General features: G+C 39.8%; 2 protein-coding genes across 4 annotated transcripts in view; one reads left to right on the top strand and one right to left on the bottom strand.

The window, feature by feature from the left end:
- man1b1b (mannosidase, alpha, class 1B, member 1b) overlaps positions 1-11,270 on the top strand; it is a 20,266-nt gene extending 8,996 nt beyond the window's left edge. The window contains exons 10-15 of one of the 3 annotated variants that reach the window (XM_050051361.1): positions 3,520-3,710; positions 6,105-6,225; positions 7,058-7,252; positions 7,563-7,694; positions 9,003-9,235; positions 10,674-11,270. In XM_050051361.1, the coding sequence (XP_049907318.1) occupies positions 3,520-3,710; positions 6,105-6,225; positions 7,058-7,252; positions 7,563-7,694; positions 9,003-9,209 (846 nt within the window). In that variant the 3' untranslated portion in view covers positions 9,210-9,235; positions 10,674-11,270. Of the gene's footprint in view, positions 1-3,519; positions 3,711-6,104; positions 6,226-7,057; positions 7,253-7,562; positions 7,695-9,002; positions 10,632-10,673 lie in introns of those variants that run through there. The other 2 variants (XM_050051360.1, XM_050051359.1) reach the window with 2 other exon arrangements.
- Positions 11,271-12,107: 837 nt separating this feature from the next.
- On the bottom strand, positions 12,108-25,535 carry dpp7 (dipeptidyl-peptidase 7). Its single transcript, XM_050051369.1, has 13 exons — positions 25,390-25,535; positions 24,740-24,866; positions 24,521-24,660; positions 22,919-23,082; positions 20,150-20,285; positions 19,887-19,968; positions 19,444-19,610; positions 18,052-18,112; positions 17,261-17,379; positions 15,561-15,717; positions 14,831-14,895; positions 14,674-14,744; positions 12,108-14,577 (listed from the first exon to the last, which is right to left on the bottom strand). Exons 1-13 carry the CDS (start codon positions 25,471-25,473, stop codon positions 14,466-14,468), a joined length of 1,485 nt encoding a protein of 494 aa, XP_049907326.1. The 5' UTR covers positions 25,474-25,535; the 3' UTR covers positions 12,108-14,465.
- Positions 25,536-26,262: the final 727 nt, after the last annotated feature.

Raw genomic sequence — 26,262 nt, 5'->3', positions numbered from 1 at the left:
TTTCTTCCTCATTAATAAAACCCTTCATTTAAAAACTGCATTTTGTGTTTACTTGTGTTATCTTTGACTAATGTTTAAATTTGTTTGATGATCTGAAACATTTAAGTGCGGAAAACATGCAAAAAAGTAAGAAATCAGGAAGGGGGCAAAGACTTTTTCACACCACTGTATATTCTTGGCACCTCTTAACAGCACTGACAGTTACCACTTCTCATCTGCAGGTGCTATTTTTAAGACTGTTACACAGTATGAACTTCACAGTTCGTGAAGATTGTTATTACTCAAGCCAATATTTCAGTCCTACATAAAGAAACGGACAGTTTTTAGAGGGTTGGTGACTGAAGCTAAGTTGTCTCACCATTGCTATATCCATCCGGTAGTTTTGTTTTCTACTATGTCATTTGCATTACACCCTCACAGAGCTGCTAGTATGGCTTCAAAGTTGGAGAATTTCTTGTGTAGTCTGATCTAGTATGCTGTGATACTGTCTGGGTTTGAAATTAGCTGCTGCTCTCGTTGCTTTGCAGCAGCCATGGTCATCTCTCCCATCGGACTGTGGCTAGCTGTCAACTACAGGCTAATAATTTCGTGGGTCACGAGATGGGCCACATTTGAACTCAAGAAGTCTTGTTAACATGGTACGTGTCTTAGCCTACAGAGCTGGAGGGAGTCCCCTTTAAAGCAAGCTTTGAGAGGAAATGGTAAAAACAAACCACACTGGCTCCATTAGCATAAGACTTTCTGGGCATTTAGCAATTCAAACACATTGCCTGTCAGCTGTAGCTTTGGTCACTGGAACAGCCAAAATCCAGTCACGGCATCTTAAATCTAGTTGCAGCAGCAGTCAAACCCAGTCATGCTTAGTCAGATATAATTCCCTAATAATCACAGTATGATTACATCATCATAATATGTAATAGTTATAAAAAGAAATCGATCTTCAGTAGTTCTACTGTATAAAGTTTCATTGTTCAATATAAGTGTCTGAGCATTTCAGTGGCTGCAGACATTTTCGGATTATTTTATGTTGGCTAAGGCAATGGTTCATACAATTAATTTTTTTTTCCAGACACTGTTGCTTCTCCCAGTTTTCTGCAAAACACATCCAGTCCGTAGGTCCCAGGGCTGCATGATATCAGGAAAACTAATTTTTTTTTTTTTTTTTTGCGATATACATTGTGATCTGAAAAAATCCAAGAATCTTTGACCAGATGGTTTGAATAGCTCAGTTTGGAAAAATGAATCATCCTAGAATAATTGGTGTGATTGGTGTGATTTCCAGCCTTGCAGCTCTGAACCATAGCTGAGTGACCTCTGGTTTCCTTAGGCTGCTGGTGACCTTCCACCACTCCACAACAGAGAGCATTTTACCATACTGCCTCACAGTTTGGTATGCTGGCTGCTCAGCAGCAGACAAAAAAGCTTGACAGGGGGTCATTAACACAGTCCAAAAAAGTGTTGTCTGCCCACTTCCCTCAATCCAAGACACTGCAAACACATGCTACCTCTCCAGAGCCCAAAACATTGTTAAAGACTGCTCTCACCCTGGTCACTGCCTGTTGGCCCTCAGGTAGGCGCTACAGGTCATTAAAAACACGGACCACTAGACTCATGAACAAGTTTCTCTCCTGAGGCTTCACACTCTCAATCAACATACAAAATGAAGAGTTTTAGTGCACTCTCACAGGCTCTCTCACTATATTTTATTTCTACTTGGCAATAGCTACCGGGCTTTGTGCAACAACTACTGTGGACTGGGCATTTTGCTGACTCTGGCACTTTATATTTATTGACTCTGGCACTTTTATAGCTACCTCTTTTACATTATGTGTAATGTGGTTTTTGCAGTGGCTTAATGTTTTTAATATTGTATGCACTGTGTCTTTTTCAACTCGTATGCATCACCCAGGAGTGGCACTCTTAATTTCTGACTACTATAGCTTCACGCGCTTCCCTGTGTCTGTGGCACTTGCTGGCCTGGTTACGGTACTTTTCTACACACACTCACGCAGGCGGGTGTCACCTCCCACAGCAAAAGTCACCAGACCGTGTCCTATCCTATCCTGCCTTAAAAAGGAAGGCTTGGCCAGTAACATTTGTCATGGAAAATGAGAACCATGCAAGTTTTCCTTTTGTATCAAGCAGAAAAAAGTTGTAGCATGATGTGTTTGAGTGAATTTGCCTTACTTGACATCTCACATCCTGTGATGCGACCATTGTGCGTAAGCACATCACAGTATTGATAAAACATTATATCCTGCAGTAGATGCTTCTTTTCACCTTCTAGTTAGGAGCTTAACTACGAGGGCGTGATATGCACAGGGTTTTGCTCATAACCCTCCAGATCACATCCCCCATCCCTTCAGGCACTTTGACTAAGTGTTAGGAGATGTTAGTGAAACATAAAGACCTGATCCCTCACTGGCTTCCCACCCACAAATACTAACAATTGTGTTTGTAGGAGCGTACAGCCCACCTGGAGATGCTGCTGCCTGGATTTGTTTTTGCCTGTTTGCAACTGTTCTTTTGACTCAGTTTGACCCTTCTCCAGAAATATTGCAAAAATTGGACAAAAAAGCAGAGACATAAACAAAGCTGTGATTGGTTGAATTTGTGTTACAACTGCAAGATTTAACACATTTAGCAGGGACTGGACACCAGGGTGTATCAAATACACTTAGTGGAGTGTACAGAATATGATATATAGAATATAAGAGGAGTATAAAAAGGAGGGTGTGATGATGAATTATTATCTTCTGACAGGTTATTACTGTATTACTATGCCAAGTTCAGTGGCACAGCTGTATGGTGGCAAAGCATTGCTCCCTGTGTGGAGAGGAGAGTCCAGACTGGCTTTTTCGAGCAGGAAAATACTGTTGTTTTGAGCTTTTTAGAAAATAAAAACACGTACCCAAAGATGACAACTTATTTCACCTTTTCATCACATACTTTTTGCAAGTTTTTAGGGTGGGGTCATACTGAACAGCAGGGCTGCTCCCAGGAGTGTATTGTGTATTATTTTGTGCTTATTGGTTTAGAACAAAATGTGCACTGAAGCACAACTGGCTAAACGTCAGGTACTCATTCTTACAATATTCACACCTATCAAAATATTTCAGAGCCTTGGTGGTCCAGTGTCCACTGTAATTTTTTAATCTATATTGCACACATTTGTGTATGTCTGATGATGGTCTGAAGGACCAAAACATTACCTTAATAAGATAAAAAAAATTCCAGCAGTAAATGAGACGGAGTGCAGGAGCTCTTCTCTTTGTCTTTAAAATTGTACCCATTTGATGCACCCATCATACATTCAGATGTGCAGAGTTTTTTTTCAAAATAATCTATATTGCAGTTAGATAATTTGTTAAATCTGTGGGTGGGATGGTGTAGGTCCAACATTGAGAATTCTTTGTAATTAAGGAATTTTTTTACCGTCAGGTTATCTTGAGTCACTAAATAAAATGTCACAACAGCCCCCACAGCTCAATTCATCTGACCTCTGACCTTGGTTTCCAGGCTGCAGTGGCTGAGGTTATGAAGCAGGTCCACAAGCTGGATGGCAAGCTGGATGGTCTCGTGCCCATGTTTATCAACACAAACAACGGACAGTTCACCCATCAAGGCATCTACACACTAGGAGCCAGAGCCGACAGCTATTATGAATACCTGCTGAAGCAGTGGATCCAGGGAGGCAAGAAGGAGATTCAGTGAGTCGCATAAAGGTTCCCAGTATTTGCTTTGACATGATGAATATAATCATATGAAAATAAGTCTTGTATGGCCATATCTTTGCTTTTGTACAGAAAGTTCTTCAAGTTTATTGGCCAGACGGCAGCAGAGCGGGGCCAGCCCAATGAACACATGTAACACATGCCAGACTATGCAGTGCAGTAATACAGTGAATGAATAATGAATGTGTGAAAAGCCATCCTCATTAGTTCTGATGTATGTATCCAGAAATTAGTCCTGGATTAAAAGATTGTTTTACAGGTTAAATCATAATAACTGTGAGTTAAAATGTTGATGTGTATATTGTATCAACTGTACACTTAATTTTAAAATGCAAACAATTTGGCAAAATATTGCAAAAGCTAACATATGGCTGCATGCTTTGGAAAATGACTGATGCCAGGTAATAAGCAGATGGTAGTTATGTGGCTTAAGCTTCTTAAAATCGGAGCACTGTCCCACTTCTTTTCTCCGTCTTGTCATGTAGTGGTGGTTCTGACAGACTGATTCTCCAGGATTAAATCATATGTCATCTGGGATCTTGGTGAAACCCCACAGTGAAGTATGAGCTCTATCAGGATGCTGTCCCACACTGTTTCAGCAGACAGTCCTACAGCTCCATCTTCTTAGTGCGTCTCTGTCTCTGTGGGACGGGCAGCTTATAACGTTGACTCAGATCTGTCTGAGAGTGCCTTAGCTCTTCTTTTTCAGATATTAGCTTCCCACATCTCATTACACCAGCCTGATGCTGTACATGAGAATTTATACTGATACCGACTTTAAATGAAATTTACTATTATGGTTTAATGTGTCACTCATGTATGCGGTCTTGCTGTCAGCCCGTAAAAATGTCACCACTATCTGTAAATTGCTTCTGTGTTGTTTCTTACCTAAATGTTCTTTAGTTTCTGATTCAGATGATAGTTTCAGGCCTGTCAAAAAAAAAAACAGGTCCAAACGGGGGTCACTGCTCAATCTGGGTGTCTCTTTTCATGTATGATTACATTATGTATCATTAGTCCGATCAGTGATGACAGAAGGCGACTTCTTGACCTTGTATTGTGGAAATATGTAGATTTGGAAGGTTTTTCTCCATGAAATTTCCACTGTACAGTGGCCCTGAAAGCTCAACACCGTATATTAAGAAAAGGCATGCAGATAGACACAACACAAGCCTATAAAGAAAACATCTTCATCAATACATAACACATACACATCAATTTGATAACACTTCCAGCTCTGATTTGACAGCACATTTGCAGCATTTAGAAAACATCACAAATTTGACAACATGTACACAACATCAGTTTGACAACACATGCAGCATTACAATGACCTGATTTAGTTTTTGGTGGTCATACGTTGAAGGTCAAGGTCACTGTGATCTTGTCTGTCTCATTCTTGTGAATATGATATCTCAAGAACACCTTAAGGGAATCATTCAAATTTTGCACAAACATGCACACTCAACAATTAACTGATTAGAGTTTTGTGGTCAAAGGTCAAGGTCAGTGTGACCTCACAAAATATGTTTTTGGCCATAACTCAAGAGATCATGTGCTAATTATGACAAAACTTCACACAAATGTCTAAATTGATAAAATCATGAAATTATGACATTTCATATCCATATTATTTATTTTTTAATATAACAGCAGTCTAAAAACCAAAGAGAGATACTTTATTATTGAATAAGAGAACAAAAAATAGATAACCCTCACATTTGAGAGCTGGAACATGCAAATGATTGGCATATTTACTTGGAGATAATTAATAAAATAGTTGATTAAAATGGGTCTATGTCAGCTGCCTAATCAGCTAAATGCTGTAGCTCAAGTGTTAACTTTATATGTGACCACTATATTTCAGCCAGCCATCATCAGAGATAGAAGCGATTATGCTTTTCTGGGAGCATTTGGAAACGTTGGATGTCAGTAGGACTGATAAAAGATTAATAAACTGGAACAACACCACCCTCCAGAAACTCAGCACCGCCTGAGGACACAGGCTTAGATTAAGCAGCTTTGAGTGTCTGAATTATCTGTTGGAAGTGTGTTTTTGTGCCACCTCTGGGCTCTGGCCTACATTAGTTGGCATATATATTGGATTCAAAGTGCAGTCAATAGAGTAGATAATAATGTACTCATTCTTTAAGGAATATATTTGTCAAATTTCAGGCATTATGTTAATAATTGAAAAAATTATCTGCTGCATATCTGTTCTGAAAACAAAATCTTTAGTGTATATTATGACATAGTAAACTGTCATACACATTGGTAGCAGCCAAGTCTCCAAAATGTTGCTTTTCTTCACTCTACGAGCTGTACTCAATGTTGTTCCTGAAGTGTGATCCAGTATCTGTGTGTTTTTAGGCTCTTGGAGGACTACCTGCAGGCAATAGAAGGTGTGAAGAAGAACCTGTTGCAGAAGTCTTCACCTAATGGCCTCACCTTTGTTGGAGAGCTGTCACATGGACAGTTCAGTCCTAAAATGGTCAGTAATATTCAAAACCATCCTCATGGTTAACTTTAATGTTCCCAGGTTGGTCCGAGTCAGTCTGTGATGATGGTTAATGGGTTCATTATTAAGTGTTTGGTGTTGAAAGATTGTAATGTTTGTCTAAACAAAACTGTCCAAAAAGCTATGTAAAGAGCAAACTAGTGTCATGGTCTGTCTAGTTTCTATTATTTCAAAAAGCACCTGGAACATTTCACCTGTTACAGGTGATGGTATCATGACTGGGTATGAAAGGGGCATCTTTGAAAGGCTCAGGTGTTCATAACCAAGGACAGCACAATGTTCACCACTTCACAAGAAGCTGTGTGGGCTAATAGTCTAACGGTTTAAGAACAATGTTTCTTAGTGCATAATTGCAAGGAATTTAGGGATTTTACCATCAACAATCCATAATATCATCAAAAGAATCAGAGAATCTTGAGGGGTCGCTACAGGTAAAGGAAAAAGATTGTATGAATGATATTACTACATGGGCTCGTGAATCCTAACCCTGGAAAACACAAGTTATACAAATGCAAGTAAAGACTCCACATTGCAAAGCGAAAGCCACATAACAATAACATCAAGAAACGCCTCTGACTTCTCTGGGCCCGAGCTCATCTGAGATGAGGTGGAAAAGTGTGCCATGGTCTGATGAGTCCATATGTCAAATTGTTGTTGGAAATCATAGATCACGAAGCATAATCTAGTACTAGCAAATATCATGTCCTTGGTGGAGGTAACAATTCAAGTCTCTGTGGGAAACTGGAATGTATGTTAATACAGCTGTCTGTTAACTCTGTTCTTGTGCACACCGGATTTTTTTCAGGACCATCTAGTGTGTTTCCTGCCGGGCACTCTGGCTCTCGGCGCCCACCACGGCCTGCCCGCTGATCACATGGAGCTGGCCAAACAACTGATGGAAACCTGCTACCAGATGTATGTCCAGATGGAGACAGGCCTCAGTCCAGAGATCGTCCACTTCAACATGCATCAGGGCAGCAACCGAGACATCGATGTAAAGGTAGGTAAAGACAGTTGTGCAAGAGTGGATACAGAGAGTATCTGGTCCTAATTATGTAGTCGTGTTCTTCAAATTCAGAATCTTTTACACACAAACTGTGTTACTCTGGATGAGGGCATTGCCTAAATGCCTGGGGAGTGAAGTCATAGTGACCCAAACAGGCTGTCGATCACTTCCAAAATTGCCTGAGGATGTTAGGGAAAATGTTCTGCAGTAGAAATACAGGAACATCAGCACAATGTGACAGTAAATAATTCTGCAAGGATTTTGAAAGAGTCAAAACTAAATTTTGTGTTCACTGTGATGATAGCTTGCAGACAGGCACAACCTCCTGCGACCAGAGACGGTGGAGAGTCTCTTCTACCTGTACAGGTTTACCAAGGACCACAAGTACCAGGAGTGGGGCTGGGAGATTCTCCGAAACTTTAACAAGTACACCAAGGTCAGTAAAATGAAAGCTGTATACCCTGATCTGTCTGAATCTAATTAACTCATTAAAGCTGGAGTGTGGAGCTTTTACAGTGTTAGCTACAGCTGCAAACAGCCAACATTGCAACCAACAAACAAACAGCTCCACCATGCACAGTCAGACACAAATGGTGGTTTATTCTTGTTTTGTAGGCTAGTGCAACATGACACAGACTATTTACTGGAGTTCAAAGCCCATCAGCACTCTGATCTCACACCACTTATAACAGCATTAGAAAAAATTTGCAAGCACCGCTGTTTTTGGCGTCCAAGTTTATAACGTTTTAAGGTAAATTTAATTAAATAATTTATGATCAAGTTCTCCTCTCGTCTCCTTTTAAATGTCTGATAAACCACCCATTAACCATTAGTCCCATTTTGTCTTGTCAATGTAAAATTAAAAAACATACATTTCTTAATAGAAAAAAAAGTTTAACTATTTACATCTTCTCATCTTCATCATGAAAAAAAAGGTTGTTGACTAACATTTGTCAGTTTTCATTAAAGAAACTAACACTGAAAACCACCTCTCTAGTGACAAACTTAGATACAAGATAGATACAGATACAAGTCGTTAGTATGTTCAGTGTCAGTAAACTACAGTTTTGCATCACTAATGTTAATTACAGCTATGTTTAGTAAATAACCATTTTTATGCCTCCGTGCTGGCAATAGCCATGGCAGGAGGCATTATGTTTTCAGTTTGTCCGTCCGTCTGTCCGTCCCATTCCCGTGAACGTGATATCTTAAGAACGCCTTGAGGAGATTTCTTTAAAATTAGCACAAATGTCCACTTAGACTCAATGATGAATTGATTAGTTTGTGATTGTCAAAGGTCAAGGTCTCTGTGACCTTGGTTTTTGACAGTCAGAGGTCAAGGTTACTGTGACCTTATCTGTCTCATTCTTGTGAATGTGATATTTCAAGAACGCCCTGAGAGAATTTTTCCAAAGTTGGCACAACTGTTCACTTGGACTCGGCAGGGAACTGATTAGATTTTGGTGGTCAAAGGTCAAGGTCACTGTGACCTTGCATCTGTCTTTTTTTTTTTGTGAATGTGATATCTTAAGAACAATTTGAGGGAATGTCTTCAAATTTGGCACAAGCACTCACTTATAATTTGACAGTCAAAGGTCAAGGCACTGTGACCTCACAAAAGATGTTTCTGACCATAACCCAGGAATTCATACGCTAATTATGACAAAATTTAATTCTAGTTATGTTCTAAAATACAGTGACTGGATGTATGAATGTGGACAAATCCCTGTGTGTTTCCCCTCAGGTTCCCTCTGGCGGCTACACCTCCATCAATAACGTGCGGGACCCAGACTACCCAAGCCCTCGGGACAAGATGGAGAGCTTCTTCCTGGGAGAGACCCTGAAATATCTGTACCTGCTCTTCTCAGATGACCACAACCTCATTAGCCTTGACCAGTATGTCTTCAACACTGAAGCTCACCCTTTGCCTATATGGCCTTCCACTGCGTGACACACACACGGGACCTCAAATGGCAGGTAAAACTGCACGTATAAACACAACAAACATCTCAGGGTTGGTCTAACACCAAGATAATTCCGTCGTCCTCTGTCTCTGTGAGTGATTGTTGCCCAACAACAACCCTGAACACAGGCCACAGATGGAGAAAGCCTCCTTTTTACTGATTGAATCATTTGTTTGCTATGTGCTGTTAGCCATGGAAAAATGACAAGAGCCTGGTTCAGTTTGTGGCCTTGTTTATTTATTTGACTGGTGGTTTTTGTGGCATGAACTTCTGGTGGTGGTAGTTTATGCTGGAGAAGCAGAGGAAGGTTCCTGCCCTCCTGACCACTCATCAGAATTCAACCTGATATTGACTTGAATCAAAGATGTCTTAATCACATGTTAAGGGATGAGGAGGAGTGTCGGGTTGGACTGATACAAGTGTTTCAAAGCTGATGTTTTCAGTGTAAAGCTACTCATAGCTTATATTTAGCTTACAGCTGTGCACATTCTAACAAGGATGACCATTTTTATGTCAGAAAATCAAATCCCAGACTTTCAAGTTTTTTTATCCCTGCATTGCATCCTTACACAGTGGAATGGTTTGTTCAACGGCTTCTGAGCCATCATTAAACAAAGCCGGTATCTGCTGTGGTGGCCTGACCCCAGAGCTGGGAGTGACAGCAGGCTGGTAGCCTCTGTAGCAAAAACAGCAGCCAGCAGCTGTCTGAACTGAAACCAATCCTGCCTGCTGCAACAACAACCTGACCGCTCAGCTGATGTGTTTTTAGATGGGTGTGACTCTTGCAGGGATGTGAGGGAAAAGCTTACTGGTCATCACACTATCTGTAATATAGTCATTAAGTGCTTTGTCTAGAATGTTCTCAGATGCCCTCCCTCCTCTGCTTGAAAACAGGAAATAAAGCCAAAGCCTCCTGACAGGCCTTGAGCGTACCCTCAGTCCATGGATTTACTGTCCCATGCTGCATTCCAGTCATACAGGAAATGTGACTTAACTTCATGAAAATCCGACACGTAATCAGGTCAAGTACTAAACATTGGAAAGCCCTGAACACATCGCCACCAGGCGCGTCAAAACACCCAGCCCTATTATTTTCTATGTACAACCCTATGCCCGTGATGCGCCGCCCCACAATACTTCACAGCACTGTCCTATTTCCAGCTTCGCTATCCCTGAAAAACATGTTTTCTTTGCCCACTCACTCTCTGCTTGTACATTCCAGTTCCCACAGCAGCTCCACCTTAACTCTCCTCACCTCTTGCTGTTGCTATCTTTCGTGCGTGTCAAAAAATGGATGAGGAGAGTCGAGGAAATATCCTCTGAGCTATATATATATATATATATATATATATATATATAGATATATATTTATTGATGCATTGATTCAGTTCAGGTTTTAACATTGTTAAATAAATCTATATCTAATCATTGTGATGCATTAATTTCGGCAGTGACATGACAGTGAACCCTGAACCAGTATCTCCATTTCACACCTGCTGAGCAGAGCTATTATTCATGAACACAACATGGTGGCCACGTGCTTTAAAGGAAATAACAAAATTGAATCTGTGATGTAATCAACAAGGAAAAAACAAAGCTGTGTGAAATGACACGTTAATGATAAACTGTTACAGTCCTACAGAAAACTGGTGTGGCATGTACGAGGTTTCAACCCTCCAACTTTTCCTTTGTTGATTTCCATGCGACATGAATGCAGCATGACTCTGCTCAGGACTGACTTTGGTCCGATTCCACTTGTTGCCAAGCAGCAGATGTACTTATGAACTGTGAAGCTTTTGTTTTGTGAGGAACACAATGGGTTCTTGGCTTCTGTTATTCTAATTATCATTATTATAATTATGATTTGTATTGTGCTGAGCAGCTGCTCTTTTTACTGAATGTTCCTTTTGTCATGTCCCTGTTTTTCAAGTGCGAGAAATGAATTGTGAGATTTAAAATATAAATTTAGCGTAATATATTGATTTGTAGTGTATATTGAAAGGTAACTGCAGCTTTCTTATCACAGTGAGCTCTCCCTGTGCTTTTTGTTTAGTTTATGTAGTTGTAGCAGCTTCAGAGAAGCCTGCAGTCATTCCTGTAAATATTACCAGTTTACATCACAGCTCTACTTGTATCTGTTGATTTCAAGGACTATATGAATTTGTATTGAGACCAAACTCATCTTGTATATTCTATGTATGTTTTTCTTGCTGTTTTATGTCACGTGTGCCTTTAATGTTGCTCCAGACAACATTCAGAAGACAACTGTTAATATCCATTCCTTTCCATTCAAGCTATTTCTTAATGTGCGTACGTTGCTGGTTTGCTACAGTGTATGGTCGATGTGATCACTGCAGATTTGACTATTTTTACAACAGAACAATAAAATAAGGATTTCTATTTTTCCAGCAGTTCCCTGAAAGCAATCAGGTTTACATAATTCTAATCTGTACCAGAGTGTGTACTTAAATCCTGCCTGCAGAGGCTGTGAGTGACCCCTCCCTGGATGTATTTCAGCATAATTCCTGAGCCAAAGATATGCTGAAAATATAACCAACCCCGCTGTTTGATATTGTTTGGGGTTGTAAACATGAAAAAGCCATTTCTCCAAAGCCACCTCGTTCAGGAAAAACTAACAAAGGAGATATATTCAGTGCTTTTGATAAAAATTTCACCAGTGTGGGTTTTGAGGACTGATGCTAATTATTTTTTGAAGTCACTGAGTCACTTCTATTTTAGTCACAGCCACAAAGCAGACTGCTTTTAACAGGAACCTGCACACAGCTGTCACAATACAGAAATGTCATTATCTGGGGAGTTTTTGTTTTTTATTTGAAACACACTAAATGTGTTGTCACCTGGTGTATAATAAATGCTGGATCGGCTTTAATTTTGTAAAAATGCAGAAATTAAAGATTTTATTGAACAGAAACAGAAAATTTGTGTCAATCATTGACTCATTAAAACAAAGCAGGTCTTCACTGATCAAGGCATGGTGTTATCTCTGGTTTACGGGTTTTCTTGCTGTCCTAAAAAACACATACAGTAACAGAACACAGCAAGGTCAGTAGAGCCACTGTCTCTGACATGCAGCAAAGGGCCACAGGCTGGAGTCGAACCTGGGCCGCTGCGGCAACAGTCTTGTACATGGAGCGCCTGCTCTACCACTAAACCACCGACGCCCAGTAATTCAGCTCTTAGGAGACTCTTGAAATAATACTCCAGTTCCATGCAGCCCCTGCACTGATCGGTATTATTTTTAGCCAGATGATCTAAACCAGTGGAAACAACAAACTATTTGGATTGACTCCATGGATCTTTAAACCACAGGCCAGGAGCTGCAGGTCTCTGAGGCCCTCACTGTGTTCTGTGTTTTTACGCAACTTTGATGATGACTTGACATGGTGTCCATTTTGACTTAGACATTTGACCCAATATCACACCATACTAATACTTGAAGGTACACACTGCAGAGTTGAAATAAGTCAACTCATCCAGCAGTCAATAAAGCAACAACCATTCTGACAATTGTACAATCTGTACAATCATTTTCTATTTTCACAATGTGAAGATTTATTGGTTTCAGCTTCTCAGCTGTTATATACATACTGGCTATCATTATGCACATATTTCTTAAATGCCAAACTGCAACTCTGTAATGCTGCTGTCATTGTAGCATTTGGAAACCTGATGAAAAGCAAGCAAAATGTCCTTTTTTTTTACCTCTCTCCATGAGTAGCTTTAATCAATACTGTCCAGTGACAGTACACTCATATTGAGTAAATTTATTATGTAGACTGACATTAAAGGGATAGTTCAGGTCTCTTCAAGTGGGCTTGTATGTGGTACTTATACAAAGTCAGTTTATTACCTACAGTAGATGGCAGTTGCACTGACACAGAAACTAAGCAAAGCACTGTTGTGGATGATAGTTAGCAGCAAAGCATATTTTAGCCACCTTTAAAAAAAACAAACCAAAAAAAAACAAGCTGTACCTTGCCATCCAATCACCCTCTCCTTTCCCAACTGTAGAACTTCTTTCTTTAGGCCTCATCAGTCTCCCTCTGCAAAAGTTCTTCTTCTCTACACTCTTGTTAATAAAGGTATCCTTTTGTCTCCATAATGAATTGCATTTTGTCCTACTGTCATAGTAAATTTTTTATCTACATATTTTTGCTGTCTCTTCAACGAACCACTAAAAGTCGGACCGAACAGCTGACCTGCAGCAGGGTAGAGCCCAGATCAGACCAAAGATTCGCAATGAGACAAAACTGTTTAAGAATGTTGCAGAGAAAAGTTGCAGCAGTGTGAACTGGCTGGTCTGAGCTTGACTTATGTCAGATGATGATGTCACCTGCAACTCAGCTGATCAAATCACCGGCGGCTGGGTTTAGAACGTAAGTTCCGCATGTCACCAGTTTCTACAACCAACCAGCTTGTAGTGAAGTCCGCTGGTCAAGTCAAAATGACCACAGACGATGTGTTCCCTTGCTGCAGCAGGTGCTCCGTCCCTGCCCAGCCCTCTGTTTCCGTCCTCATGGCGTGCAATGTCAGACGGTGGGCTGCTGCTGCTCACTGTATGTGCTTATGCCCCCTCACACACACACACACACAAGCACATTCTCATTGACTGATGAATTGGTGTTGGTTATTAGTATTATTGTGGAGTATTTATTATTAATACAGTCCATGTGATGCTCGTTTTGTTTGTATTTCACCATACATAAATTCTAGTTAAAAAAATGTAGTGCCAAAGGAAAGGGCTCTCTGATGGCCAATTAAGCTGCAAAAATATTGTCAATTAAGTGTCCACTTAGACTAATGCAGACTTTTATTAGGTGGCTAAAATACATTTTGCTGCCAACCCCTGTCCACAGCAGTACATTGCTGAGCTTCTGTGTCAGGACTCCTGTCTGCTTCTCCAAACGTCGGGGCGCCCTGACCACCATCTGCTGTAGGTAATAGACCGAGTATGGATTAGTACCTCATACAACCCCCCTTCAAAAAATCCAAACTATCCCTTTAAGTTCACTCAGTTTCAGCTCCTCTGCAGAGAGTGAACATGAGATATTACATACCAACTGATTACAGTTAATATGCAATATAGAGTTGGGTCATAATGTGGAGTCACTGACTGAAATGATCTGAATTATGCTACAGTGGTCTTTGATATCCCTCATGATTTCACAGAAAATAACAGTTCAACATCATTCCAGTCCTGACACACACTCTGAACTGGTGCTTTAAGGTGTCCGTCTTAATCTGGTCCGCTCCATCTTCACCCACTGTGCGATGAGGTCAGCCTCTGTCTTCCTGGCAGTGATGACTGACACTGGATCAGCATCATTAGATCCTCTGCATAAAACAACAGATACATGTCAGACTAGATTTTGCTCTGAGTTAAAAGAAAAGGTCAATGATGTGTCTCCAGAGGCTGACTGCCTGCTGTACCTCAGATCCAGATGATGGGCTCCGCCAGAGATGTTGATAGCTATCAACGATGAGCTCAAGGATTTGCGCACCTAAAAAGCAGAGAGCTGATTGAGTCAGACTGAAAGCAGTGACTTCACAGTTCACTGAAGAGTGCTCACTTGGTTTAATCTCTTACCCCTCCATTTGCCCAGGGGTCCAGATCTCCATTGGAGAAAATAATGTTGCTGGCTGCAGAGAGGGCTGAACACAAGGGGACAGCTCATTAGAGACAAAAACAATGGTAGAGATACGGTGTGTCGGAATACTCAGGAACCAAGTTTCATTCCAAGTCAAAGTCAATCTGTCTGTCTACCATGATTAAACTTCAGGATTCCATTTTCCATGGCTTTTCACAGCTAATCCAAGTGCCTCCATGACCTAAACTGTTATTTACTGGTTTGTTTTCAACTGGGCTGAACACTCCAGTTTCCACAGCATTTCACAGACGTCTGTATTTTCCAACGCTTGTGTCTCTGAGTTACTAACAACAACAACAATTTTTGAAATGCGTCCAGTACTGAGTGAGCATCCAAACAGACTGTAATGTATTCTGTCTTTGTTTTATTGTCATTTCAAAGCAAGTTTTACTGTGTGGTCGATCCCACTCATTTGTTCTTTATATAAAAATAAAAAAATTAAAGCATCTGAGCTCTGCTGAGTAAAGCCACAGAACAGCCTCATTAACTCAGCCTGTCCCACTGAGCTCTAATAAACACGCAAATGCTGCATCCGGTCTAAATGGGATAAACAGAGCACTGTGGCAGTTATCAGTAAATACTACATGTGTAACTATAGGGACAGATCCAATGTATTCCACCTCTATATGACATTTCAATGTGGCGTGTATGTTAGTATGAAGTGCTCACCGTCGCCCCAGAACTGGGTTTTAAGCCAGTCTGGTCGTGGAACTACAGCCCAGCGTTTGGAGCAGTAAAGCTCGCGGTCTCTCTGAGTGAAGGCCATGGCAGGAAACATGTCCGTCACATTGTTGCTCTCATAGCACAGATTGATCTCTGTGCACGCCTGCAACCACAACAAAAGCAGGGGAAGTGTTAGTATGATAAACAGTTTGAAGAGGAATAGGATGTTTCTGTTTTCTTAATGAAATTCTGTACATAAAAAATGGAGACAAAAATAATCTGAATTTTAACATTTTTCAGACATACTGATACTGCATATTAATATATTGGCCTTTTTACACCACAAGCAGTGTGTAGAAAATGTTGAATGTACTTAACCACTACATGTCTGCCTGTATTTGTACCAAGACTATAGTGGAACTAGTATCAAAAAAATACAGGTGGGCCAGTGTTTTATATCAGTGGTTCCCAACTGGTGGATTGCAGGTCCATTCTGAATGGGTCGCAAGTGACTTGCCAGTGTGTCAAGTTTGTGAACTAGAATTGTCGCCATGCAGCTGTATGCTTCCACGAGTCAAGTTTCTCTTACAGTTTACATCCATGTCTGTGAAAACATGAGTTTCTCACACTCACTGTCCCCCTGACAGCACAGAAGATCTATACAATGAGCACAGTTTCAAGGTGGACACCCAAGATTAGTGTCACCAATTAAACTATTTGACCAAAATGTCTCCCCTTCTGTTCCTGAGATATGACACTGAATAATGGTCAGAAAAGTGTTTAATGCAGAGCATTATGATGTGACAGTGAAGCTGACCTCTGACCTTTTGGATATAAAATGTCATCACTCCATGACTTTATTCAATTGAACATCTGTGTGAAGTTTTGTCATAATTAGTGTGTGAATTATTGAATTATGACCAAAAACATATTTTGTGAAGTCACAGTGACCTCGACTGTTGACCACAACATTGTATTCAGTTTATTCTTTAGTCCAAGTGGACATTTGCGTCCAATTTAAAGAAATTCCTTCAAGGTGTTCTTGAGATATCACGTTCATGAGAATGAGGCAGACAAGGTCACAGTGACCTTGACCTTTTACCTGTGATCACCAAAAACAAATCATTCATCATTGAGTCCCAGTGGACATGTGTGCCAAATTTGAAGAAATTCCCTTGGGGTGTTCTTGAGATATTGTGTTCACAAGGATTGGATGGAACGACGGATGGACATGTATACAGTACATACATGTACGCAACCCGAAAACATGATGCCTCCAGCTGTGGCCATCGCTGGCATGGAGGCAAAAAAAACACACTTTATTTTGAAGTACAGTGAATTCCTGGCACAAAGCTTTTATTCTGAAGTGCCATTTCCTGCTGTAGAGTGAATAACCAATGGACAGCTACTTGACAGAGACAGCAAACGAGTTTGATGACATGGCCAAATGCAAGTATGATGCTGAATATAATAAACTGTGGGGACCTTGAACTAATGACTACGGAGAAATCTGCACCCTGTGGCTGCACCAGTTGGGAACCACTGCTTTATATTACCATAAGCTTTCAGTGCATCCATCCCTACACCAAATATTACTGGAGTCACTTCCAACTCTACATAAAGAGCTGACTGATACCAACCTGTAATGAGTCTATGCTCACATTTTGATCAGACTACATACAAATACTGGTGATTGTTGGGAGTACCTGATAGTCCCAGGCCATGCTGTCGAAACCCAGTCCACAGCCAGTGGGATCAGCACACTCCAAATACAGACTGTACAGGTCAAAACAGGTCAGAATCCCAGTGGCGTTGTACAGAATCCCTGCAGGACAGGATTGTGTCAATTAAACACTGACAGGAGTTAGAGACTGAAATGTCTGTTTGATTTGTCTGTTAGATCCAGGTAGATACTGTACATATCAAGTTTAAAACAAGAGACTTTTCTCTCATGACTTCCATTATGAGCTTATTTCTTTTTATGGTCAAAGAGATTCTGGATTCTTTCCCAGAAGGTACTCTGTGATCTTGAAGGAGATAGTAGACAGACACACATTAACTCAAAATGAAACACTTCCCGGTCGCTCCATCAGGAAGAAACCAGGAAAAATCCGGCAGAGCACACCAGCTTCTCATAGCCAAAAACAATAACATATATTTTTTAGAACCACTGGTAGCAATTGTATACTCAAAGAGCAGAAGCATTTGCAGCCAAGTTTAATGTTGAATAAATAATATAAAGCTGACCACTGCCCTCTAGTGGCTCTTGACATGAAATATACCTGATGGCCAACTGGAGAGCTTTATTCCAAACTCTACCTTTGTATCTAAAATATCTACAATCCAGTGTGAAACAACGTGGCATGGTTTTAAATTTCAGTCATCTGTTAGAGAGATGAATAGTGATGTAGTAATGATCATTTTGTACAAGCACTTTCTTCAGGAGATGCACATGCAGTTCTGAGCTGCTTTTAGATCCAGTGTACAGTTGGTTTACCTGCAGAGTCCCTGAGGTTGGTGAGCAGGTCTGGTCCACTTAACATAGTTTCACAGGCCACCTGGGAAAAAAAAAAAAATCAGCTTCAGTCTATCCAGAAAAGATTTAACTTCTTACTCATTTCGCTCTTGTCATTTCTGGGCATATTACTAATATTTATATTCATGTTATATATATTTACATTTCATGTCTAATATGTATAAAAGTATGTATGAACATTTTGTGTGTACACCCCGTAGACTTGTCATTCATATAGTTTCACTTCCTGTTGTTCCTTTAAAACAGATTTCAAAGTTTGAAGGACATCATCAAGTTTGATGAGTAAAGCCTTTTTTTTTATTTTCATTATTTGTTAAATTTTCAAAATATAAATCAGCAAGCACAGTATTCAGACAGACTCCCATACACAAATATCAAAGCCAGCTGTCCCATATATACAGTAGCATGCAAAAGTTTGGGCACCCCTGGTCAAAATTTACTGTGAGTAGCTCAGCAGTGATAGATTAACTGTTTAATAGTTGGACAGCTGTTCTGTTTATAAAATTCTGCATCCTTTTTTCTCCAAACATACCTTTGCTCATTGCGTCCAAAAAGTTCTATTTTAAATTCATCAGTCCACAGGACTTGTTTACAGCAAAGCATCAGGCTTGTTTAGATTTTCCTTTGTAAACTACTGATGCTGAATTTTGTGGTGAGGACACAGGAAAGGTTTTCTTCTGGTGACTCTTCCATGAAGGTCATATTTGTACAGGTGTCACTGCACAGTAGAACAGTGCACCACCACTCCAGAGTCTGATAAATCTTCCTGCAGGTCTTTTGCAGTCAAACAGGGGTTTTGATTTGCCTTTCTAACAATCCTACAAGCAGCTCTCTCAGAAAGTTTTCTTGGTCTTCCAGACCTCAACTTGACCTCCACAGTTCCTGGTAACTGCCATTTCTTAATTACATTACGATCTGAGGAAACATCTACCTGAAAACACTTTGATATCTTCTTATAGCCTTCTCCTGCTTTGTGGGCATCAGTTATTTTAGTTTTCAGAGTGCTAGGCAGCTGTTTAGAGGAGCCCATGGCTGCTGATTGTTGGGACAAGGTTTCAGGAGTCAGAATATCAATAAAGCTTTGAATTTTGCATCACCTGGCCTCTCCTAACAATGATTGTGAACAAGCCAGAGTCCTAACAAGCTAATGATGGTCTGAGTCCCTGGTAAAAGTCTGAGATTTCTTGGGGTACCCCACTGGACGTCCACAGCTGTTGTTAAACAGATTTGTTGGCACACTGAACAACTTGGGATGGCTGAATATAGTTTCTGTTCCGTTGTCAGATGATAATTTCAGTATAAGTCATGTTGCTCACTCATAAGAAGCACTATCGACTTCTGATGTGCAGTTACCTTGACAGGGTTAGCGGGCATGTTGCCCATGAAGTGAGTGCTGTATGGATAATCCAGCATGGCGATAAAAGTGAAGGCATTCCTCAGCAGGCCATTGAGCTGGTGGATGTCCTGAGCAGATGATGGAGCCTTACACAGGGAGAACTCTGACTGGATGCGACTGTAATCTGGTTAACATCAACAGTAGTGGGTTTGCATTCATCATTCAGTTACTACATCTCCATGATGACCTCGAGCAGCACCCTCAAAGTCAGAATAAGATCTCAACATCATTTGACAAAAATCACTTCTTTTGTTTTTTCTCAGTTGGATTAAAACAAATCGAGGTGTCATTGCTGCCTTAGTGAGGCAGTACACTCCAGTTTTTTTTATGGTACATAATGATATGTAAATAAAATTGAGGCCATCTTCTCTTCAGAGAGAACATTATAACACACATTTACCTTGTTGTTCTGCCATTTCTTTCAGCTGATGGAACGCTCCTCTCACAGCTTCTCTGCATTCAGTGGCAACACTTTCAAAATCCTTTGAAAGAGTAACAAAGGTCATTATCCAACCTGCACTCCTGTATGTAAATTTACACATTACTTACAACTGTGTGTCCAAAACAGCTCTAACAATTTTTTGGAACTACTTAGGTTAGGTTTAGGTGGACTGAGGTTGTTTGTCTGTGGGCGACAACAAAAAGGAGCATCCAGACACTTACAGCTGTGACGTCTCTGAAAAACTGCCTCGAGTCTCCCAGCCCAGCAGTGGACAGTATGGGCGCGCTGGCAGCCAGAGCTCCGGCCACAATATTTGGATACTTGAGTCTCATGTAGACTGACAGCATTCCACCATAACTGTGGAAAGAGAGGAGACAGCCCAAGAGGAGACAAGATGACACACAATAGTGAAAATGAGTATCTTTGGTTTTAGAACGTATCTTGTGTCATGAACTGAGCAATAACTATGAAGAAAAGGGAAACTTGTTACTGAGCCATATCAAACTTCGCAGAAGCACAAGTACAAAAAGGCTCAGATCACACTCTGAAACCTGACACTAAACCTGACACTGCAGCTCTCACATAAAATTCAACCTGGATGTTTTTGCTGGATAATAGTATATTAAATATTTCAGAACAGCTGCAGTTTCAAGTTTGGCTTTGAGGATTTCTGTGAAATGTTTGTGTAGGATCACATGTGACCTGTTCCACAGGGTTACACTATGATGTGTGTAAAATCGACAGGTGATTAAGGTGAGTGTGTACAAATTACTGCTGAAATGATTAGTCAGTTAAACAATTAATTAACAGAAAATCAATGATCATGAGTTTTTGCCTACATTCAATATGCCCATATGCCTTTTTATCTCCTATCTCCTTTTTCCCCACCTAATTTCAGTCATTTTTCAAGTGTCCTCTGTAGAGGAATTAACATCATACAGAATAATGCATGCATACTCTTATCATGATGGCCCTCCAGCAGATGGAGACATGAAAAAGAAGGATTTTCAATGTATGTTATATTCATTCATTGTCCATTGTCAGTCATGGCCCATATATCTGGACTACTTATTAAAAAACGTTCACTTGGGCTCTGGAACTTTTGACTACTTTCTGACATTTTATTAAATGCCTGATTGAGGAAATGATAAGCTGCTTCATCAGAACAGAAAATGATCAGGAGTGGCAGCGCTAGTAGAAACATTTTTCAGATAATAACTACCTGCACAAAAGGCAAAGGCAGTCTCTATTAAGCATAGTCAAATAAGGTCTATCACATGGTGTCCAAAACTGCACACCAGCTGCCAGTTTATTAGGTACAGCTTCTGTGGGTAAAATGTTTTCCCTTTTTGGGAGGGCAATTAAGTCAAACATTTATGGCTTTTCTAAGTAGCTTTTACAGCCAACTGTAAAAGTCTATGATACTGGTGAAGCCTTCATTAGGGTTATCTCTGAAGGCCACAAGCCAAAAAGTGTTTTGTATACTGGAAGTGTTGCTGGAGTTGTGCCAGTGATCCCTGCTTTGCTTCTATATAGTCTGTTACTACAACTCAACATGACAGCAGCTGACAGGGCACTGCATGCTTCTACTGACTCTCTGTAACAGACAACGCTTCTAACATGGGTGTTGTCACTCAACTAGTGGGATACCTGCATGTGAAGCCTTTCACCCTAAAATGTACACACATGTATTATTATATACAAGTGAGACTTCTGAATAAAAGTTACTGTCGGAAGTGAAATTCAGCTGGTCCTCTGTAAGAATGCTCCTTTGTCCCTTATTTTTGGGAACAAATGATCAAACATATTAGAGAGTGGCTGAATGACTGAATTTTTATTAGGAGACATGTCTCTGCTTCAACCAGGTATATCCAAACAGGATTTTGGACTTGCACTGGCAGGCTTTACTGCCACCTGCTTTTTTGAACCTCTGATACGTATAGGTCCTGTTTGCTCATGTGTGTGTCTTTCAGACCTGTGTGTAATTGACAAAGCAAGAGTGAAAACATTGAATTTCCCCTCAGGGGGATTAATAAAGTGAATAAACTTAAACTTAAGTAAAGAAAACATTTCTGCAAATTCTTCAGTAAGATTGTGCTGGCCCATTTTGTCCCATTTAAACTGTATTTTTCTTGTCCTCTTTCATGTTTATTGTTGTCTCATTTTATATGAACATGCTACTTTTATGTGCCTATGTTAGTTTTATTGACATTATTATTACTGTGCATTACGGTATTTGTCTGTTTTTGAAAGTTAATTTAAAAAAGTATAACGAAATACAGAATCATCTTACATTTCAGTCAACACCTCGGTGATTGGATTGCACTGGTTTTAGCTACAGCAGATGGACCTAATAAACTGGACACTCAGTGTGTCAAGCATCAAAAGATTACAGCATAATTTCCTCTTTTGCATCTTCTGCTTAAATTCAATAGTGCGCAATGGCCAAAAAAGAATAGAGGCAGAGCTTTTAGTTTCCTAATACATTAATGTCTTACTGTTAGCCAGTTGTGTTGTTTTTTTTATATATTTTGCACTTAACTGTTAACAAGTTTTATATTTAGTTTTGTTTTATATTAGCTATAAAATGTAATTTAGTTTTGCTATACATTTGCTTACCTGCTATACTTTTTTAGTCCTTGTGTATTGCACACTTTGTATCTGCACTCTTCTAACTTTGTATTGCAACCTCTGAACAGCAATGTCCCTCTGGATAAAGATCTGTCTTATCTTATGACTTATGCATGAAGTTTGATGCCAAATTAGTGGTGGAGATATGAAACCTGCAAATTTGCAAATTAAGTTAAGTAATTTTATCACTTATTAAAGAGATTATATTTTCAAGGGCACACAAAAGTTACATATTCAAGCTTCAAGCAAACAACCAGTGTCAGACCTATCACTTATATAAGGAATAAAAACCTCTGAGGAGCTCGACGAGTCACATAGGTGGACTATACTGAGAGCAGTGTCTTTCAGGTGGATCTTACCTGCCACCAAACACAATGACGGGACAGTCTGTTGCTGCCAGCTGCTGTTTCAGCTCAGTGATCATGACAGCATAGTCAGCGAGGGCTTGCTCCACTGTCAGTAGGCCGATCTGAGGGATGCTGAAGGAGTCTTTGCCGAACGGCAGAGATTTGCCATAGTACCTCTGTAAACAAGGAGAGGAGGACCATGGTAGTCACGCAAGATAAGACACTCAAATAAAACGATAAAAATTTCCATTACCATTCACAGTAAATAACACAAATAACGCTCCCTTTAAAAAATGCAGAGCACAGGTATCACGTTCATGTTAAATCACACTGTCACAAAATGATTTGTCTCTTATTCAAACTTGTCAGATTCAAGCTTTCTTCACACATAATTCCAGCTAGTTGGCATACATGGAGGGAGAGACAGAACGCAGGGAGAAAATTACGAAATGTATGTGATGGTAAACAAAACGTTGTCACCCATGGGTGCATACTGGAGTTACGCTGCATCAACATCCACACACACACAACATGTTGTTATGTTACATTTAGTGGCAGGTTATTCAAGGAAGATTACTGTAATTTCATTACACTCAAAATTCCTTGACTTTTCTAGGCCTGGAAAATGAGACTATGAAAATCTGACTTATTTTCAGCAAATCTCATCTGCGGTGCTAAACCAACAATGAATGTATGTATTAACAAGTATAATGTGTGATGATGCATCTGATACATTTTCTGTGCCATAAAGAAATTTGTTGTGTAAAAGCAGCTGTACAAGAACTTTGACTAGATAAATACAAACTTGTAAATTGGTTTGCATCAGCAATTATCTTATCACAGAATAGGTTAACAAGATTACAAATCTGGCCAAACATTTGATGTCAGCTTTCAGTTCTTACAGGCTTCAGTGCTGCACACATATTTTAGTTGGCGGGCTCCCGAAAAAGCAATGAGGTTTGATACCAAGCCATATGTTTCAATATCTGCAGAGCCCAGTTTACTGAAGACCCTCTTTTCCTCTCTAATACTGCATTTACATCACTCATGTAATAAATGATGAAACTGCTTGCAGTGTGTCCTTTTTGTTAAATCCATAATCCTGTATTACATTCACACTCAGCCTCCGATCAAACCTCTTTTTCCTGAGGTTTTATTTTTCGACTGTTTTCTTGTTTTTTTTATTATCTCCCCTATTTTTTCCACACAGTATCATTGGGATGCTTGATATACCCCTGTAAGAAAGTAAAGAAAAATATAAACTGTAATGTATATTTAAATACATATTAAGGCCACTATTGTAAACTTAAAACAGGAACAGAGATTCCCTAAAACACACACAATTATCTGTTTAGTTTCACAGATACACCGGCTGACCAGATTGCAAAGTGTCTTGACAGTGGAAACCAAACTGCCTGGTTAAAAAAAGAAAACTTGTGGTTGGAAGTTTGTGGAAGTGCAGTTAAAATCAGCTGATCTTATGAGTCAAACGTTAACCATTCATTTTCCATTTTCCTTTTTCACATGATCTGCAAATTCTTTTCAGCCATAACTGTACTAATGCTGACTGTACTTGACTGTGCTCTGTCATGATTTGTATCAGTGTTTTCTTACATGTTCAGCAAATATGACCAAGGCGCTCTGCTGAGCAGCCAACTCTGTGATGAAGCCAGAGTTGAGTGCAAACTCCCAGACGTCTCCCTCATTGCCAGTGTAGAAGAAAACAGGACCATAGCCTTTCTTCCAGTACTTATCTTAAAGGAGAGAAATCAGTCACTCAGTCATTGAGCACACAGCCCCATAGTTACATTTGAAACAGGAAGCTGGTTTCACCTGTGATCAGGTAACGCTGATTAAATGTTCCATTCCCCATGCTGTTAAAGTTGAAGTGATCCACAGTCTGGCTGAAGTACTTCTCTGTGAACTGCGGCTCCGTCTTGAATCCATGTTGTTTTCTTGACTATTAAAGGTGTTATAATGGATTACTGCATATTATACTGAATTATTCTGTCATTCATAAAGATATAAATGACGTACAAGACTGAAACACACCAGAACTTTACAGGGGAAATGCAAGAATCTCATATGACATTGCTGCTTTAAGTCGTGTTCCTTTAGGGGACGTTTCCTCAGTAAAGTCAAACAAAACTCTATGAAATAAACTGTAAATTATCAGTGCTCTATTATCAGAAAACCATAAAGTGATAGAATGTAGCCTACTTCTGGACCTGTGTTTAAAACTCTCGGACTCGGCTGACACAACAACGAACACACCGTTAAACAAGATGTACATATGGTTCACCTTTGTGCCCACTCAGATACACGACACATCCTAACAAACTTTACTTAAATTAACATAAACTAGTGCTGTGTTTGTCACATTTCTGCAACAACGAGCAGAGGCACAGGCACGAGACTATGGACTTCCCCTAAAGCGGAACTGAGGTTTCAGGAAAAACAACAAACATTGAAAAGTAAAATACCTGAGAATAACTGTACGGCAGGCCAAACACCTCGACACTAAACAGGGTTAGTGTTACCGTGAAAAAAGCAAACATGTTACTCATTTTCCAGGGATAACGCTGCAAACAGCTACAACACAGTGAAACCAACTAACACTGCGCATGCGCAAACCGCATGTGTCACATGACACTCTTCTGTTATGATCTATGCTGCGTTTAAGTGCGTCTCGTAAGATCTACAGTAGTCTTCAGTATGCTAAGCTACTAAGCAGCTGAAATAATGCAACTTAAAAGAGAACATGAAGAAATTATAAGTATTATCATTATTATTATTATTATTATTATTATTATTATTATTATTATTATTATTATTATTATCATTATTATTATTAATGATAATAATAATAAAACTAAAGGTAAAATTATATAAATACCATAATACCAATTACTGAGAATGCCACACAAACACACTACAAATATCTTCAAAGGTCCTATATTATGCTCATATTTAGGTTCATACTTGTATTTGGGGTTTCCACTAGAATAGGCCTATGTTAACATGCTTTTATGTTCAATATCCCAAACCAACTAGTGTGGGATGGAAGTGAGATATGAAACCCTCCAACAGCGAGCCTGTGCCACTGACCAACTCTCATAGGAATGAATGGGGCCCCGTGTTCAGTGCTGTATCCAGTTCTCTTAATACATCCATGCACCGGACCTTTATTGCAGCCAGGGAATGACAGTAGTGGCACTTTCTGTCTACATGATAGTATAAAGTAGTTGTGACATGGAAGTCATGGAAGTCCCAGCAGCTTGTTAAAAGGCACAGTTTAATTCATTCATTCATTCATTCATTCATCTTCTAACCGCTTCATCCTCTTGAGGGTCGCG

Source organism: Epinephelus moara, chromosome 8 (assembly GCF_006386435.1).
Source record: "Epinephelus moara isolate mb chromosome 8, YSFRI_EMoa_1.0, whole genome shotgun sequence".
In the NCBI taxonomy this organism is placed as follows: domain Eukaryota; kingdom Metazoa; phylum Chordata; class Actinopteri; order Perciformes; family Serranidae; genus Epinephelus; species Epinephelus moara.
Note: the sequence above shows the minus strand (reverse complement) of the source record. Positions and strands in the feature narration are given on the sequence as shown.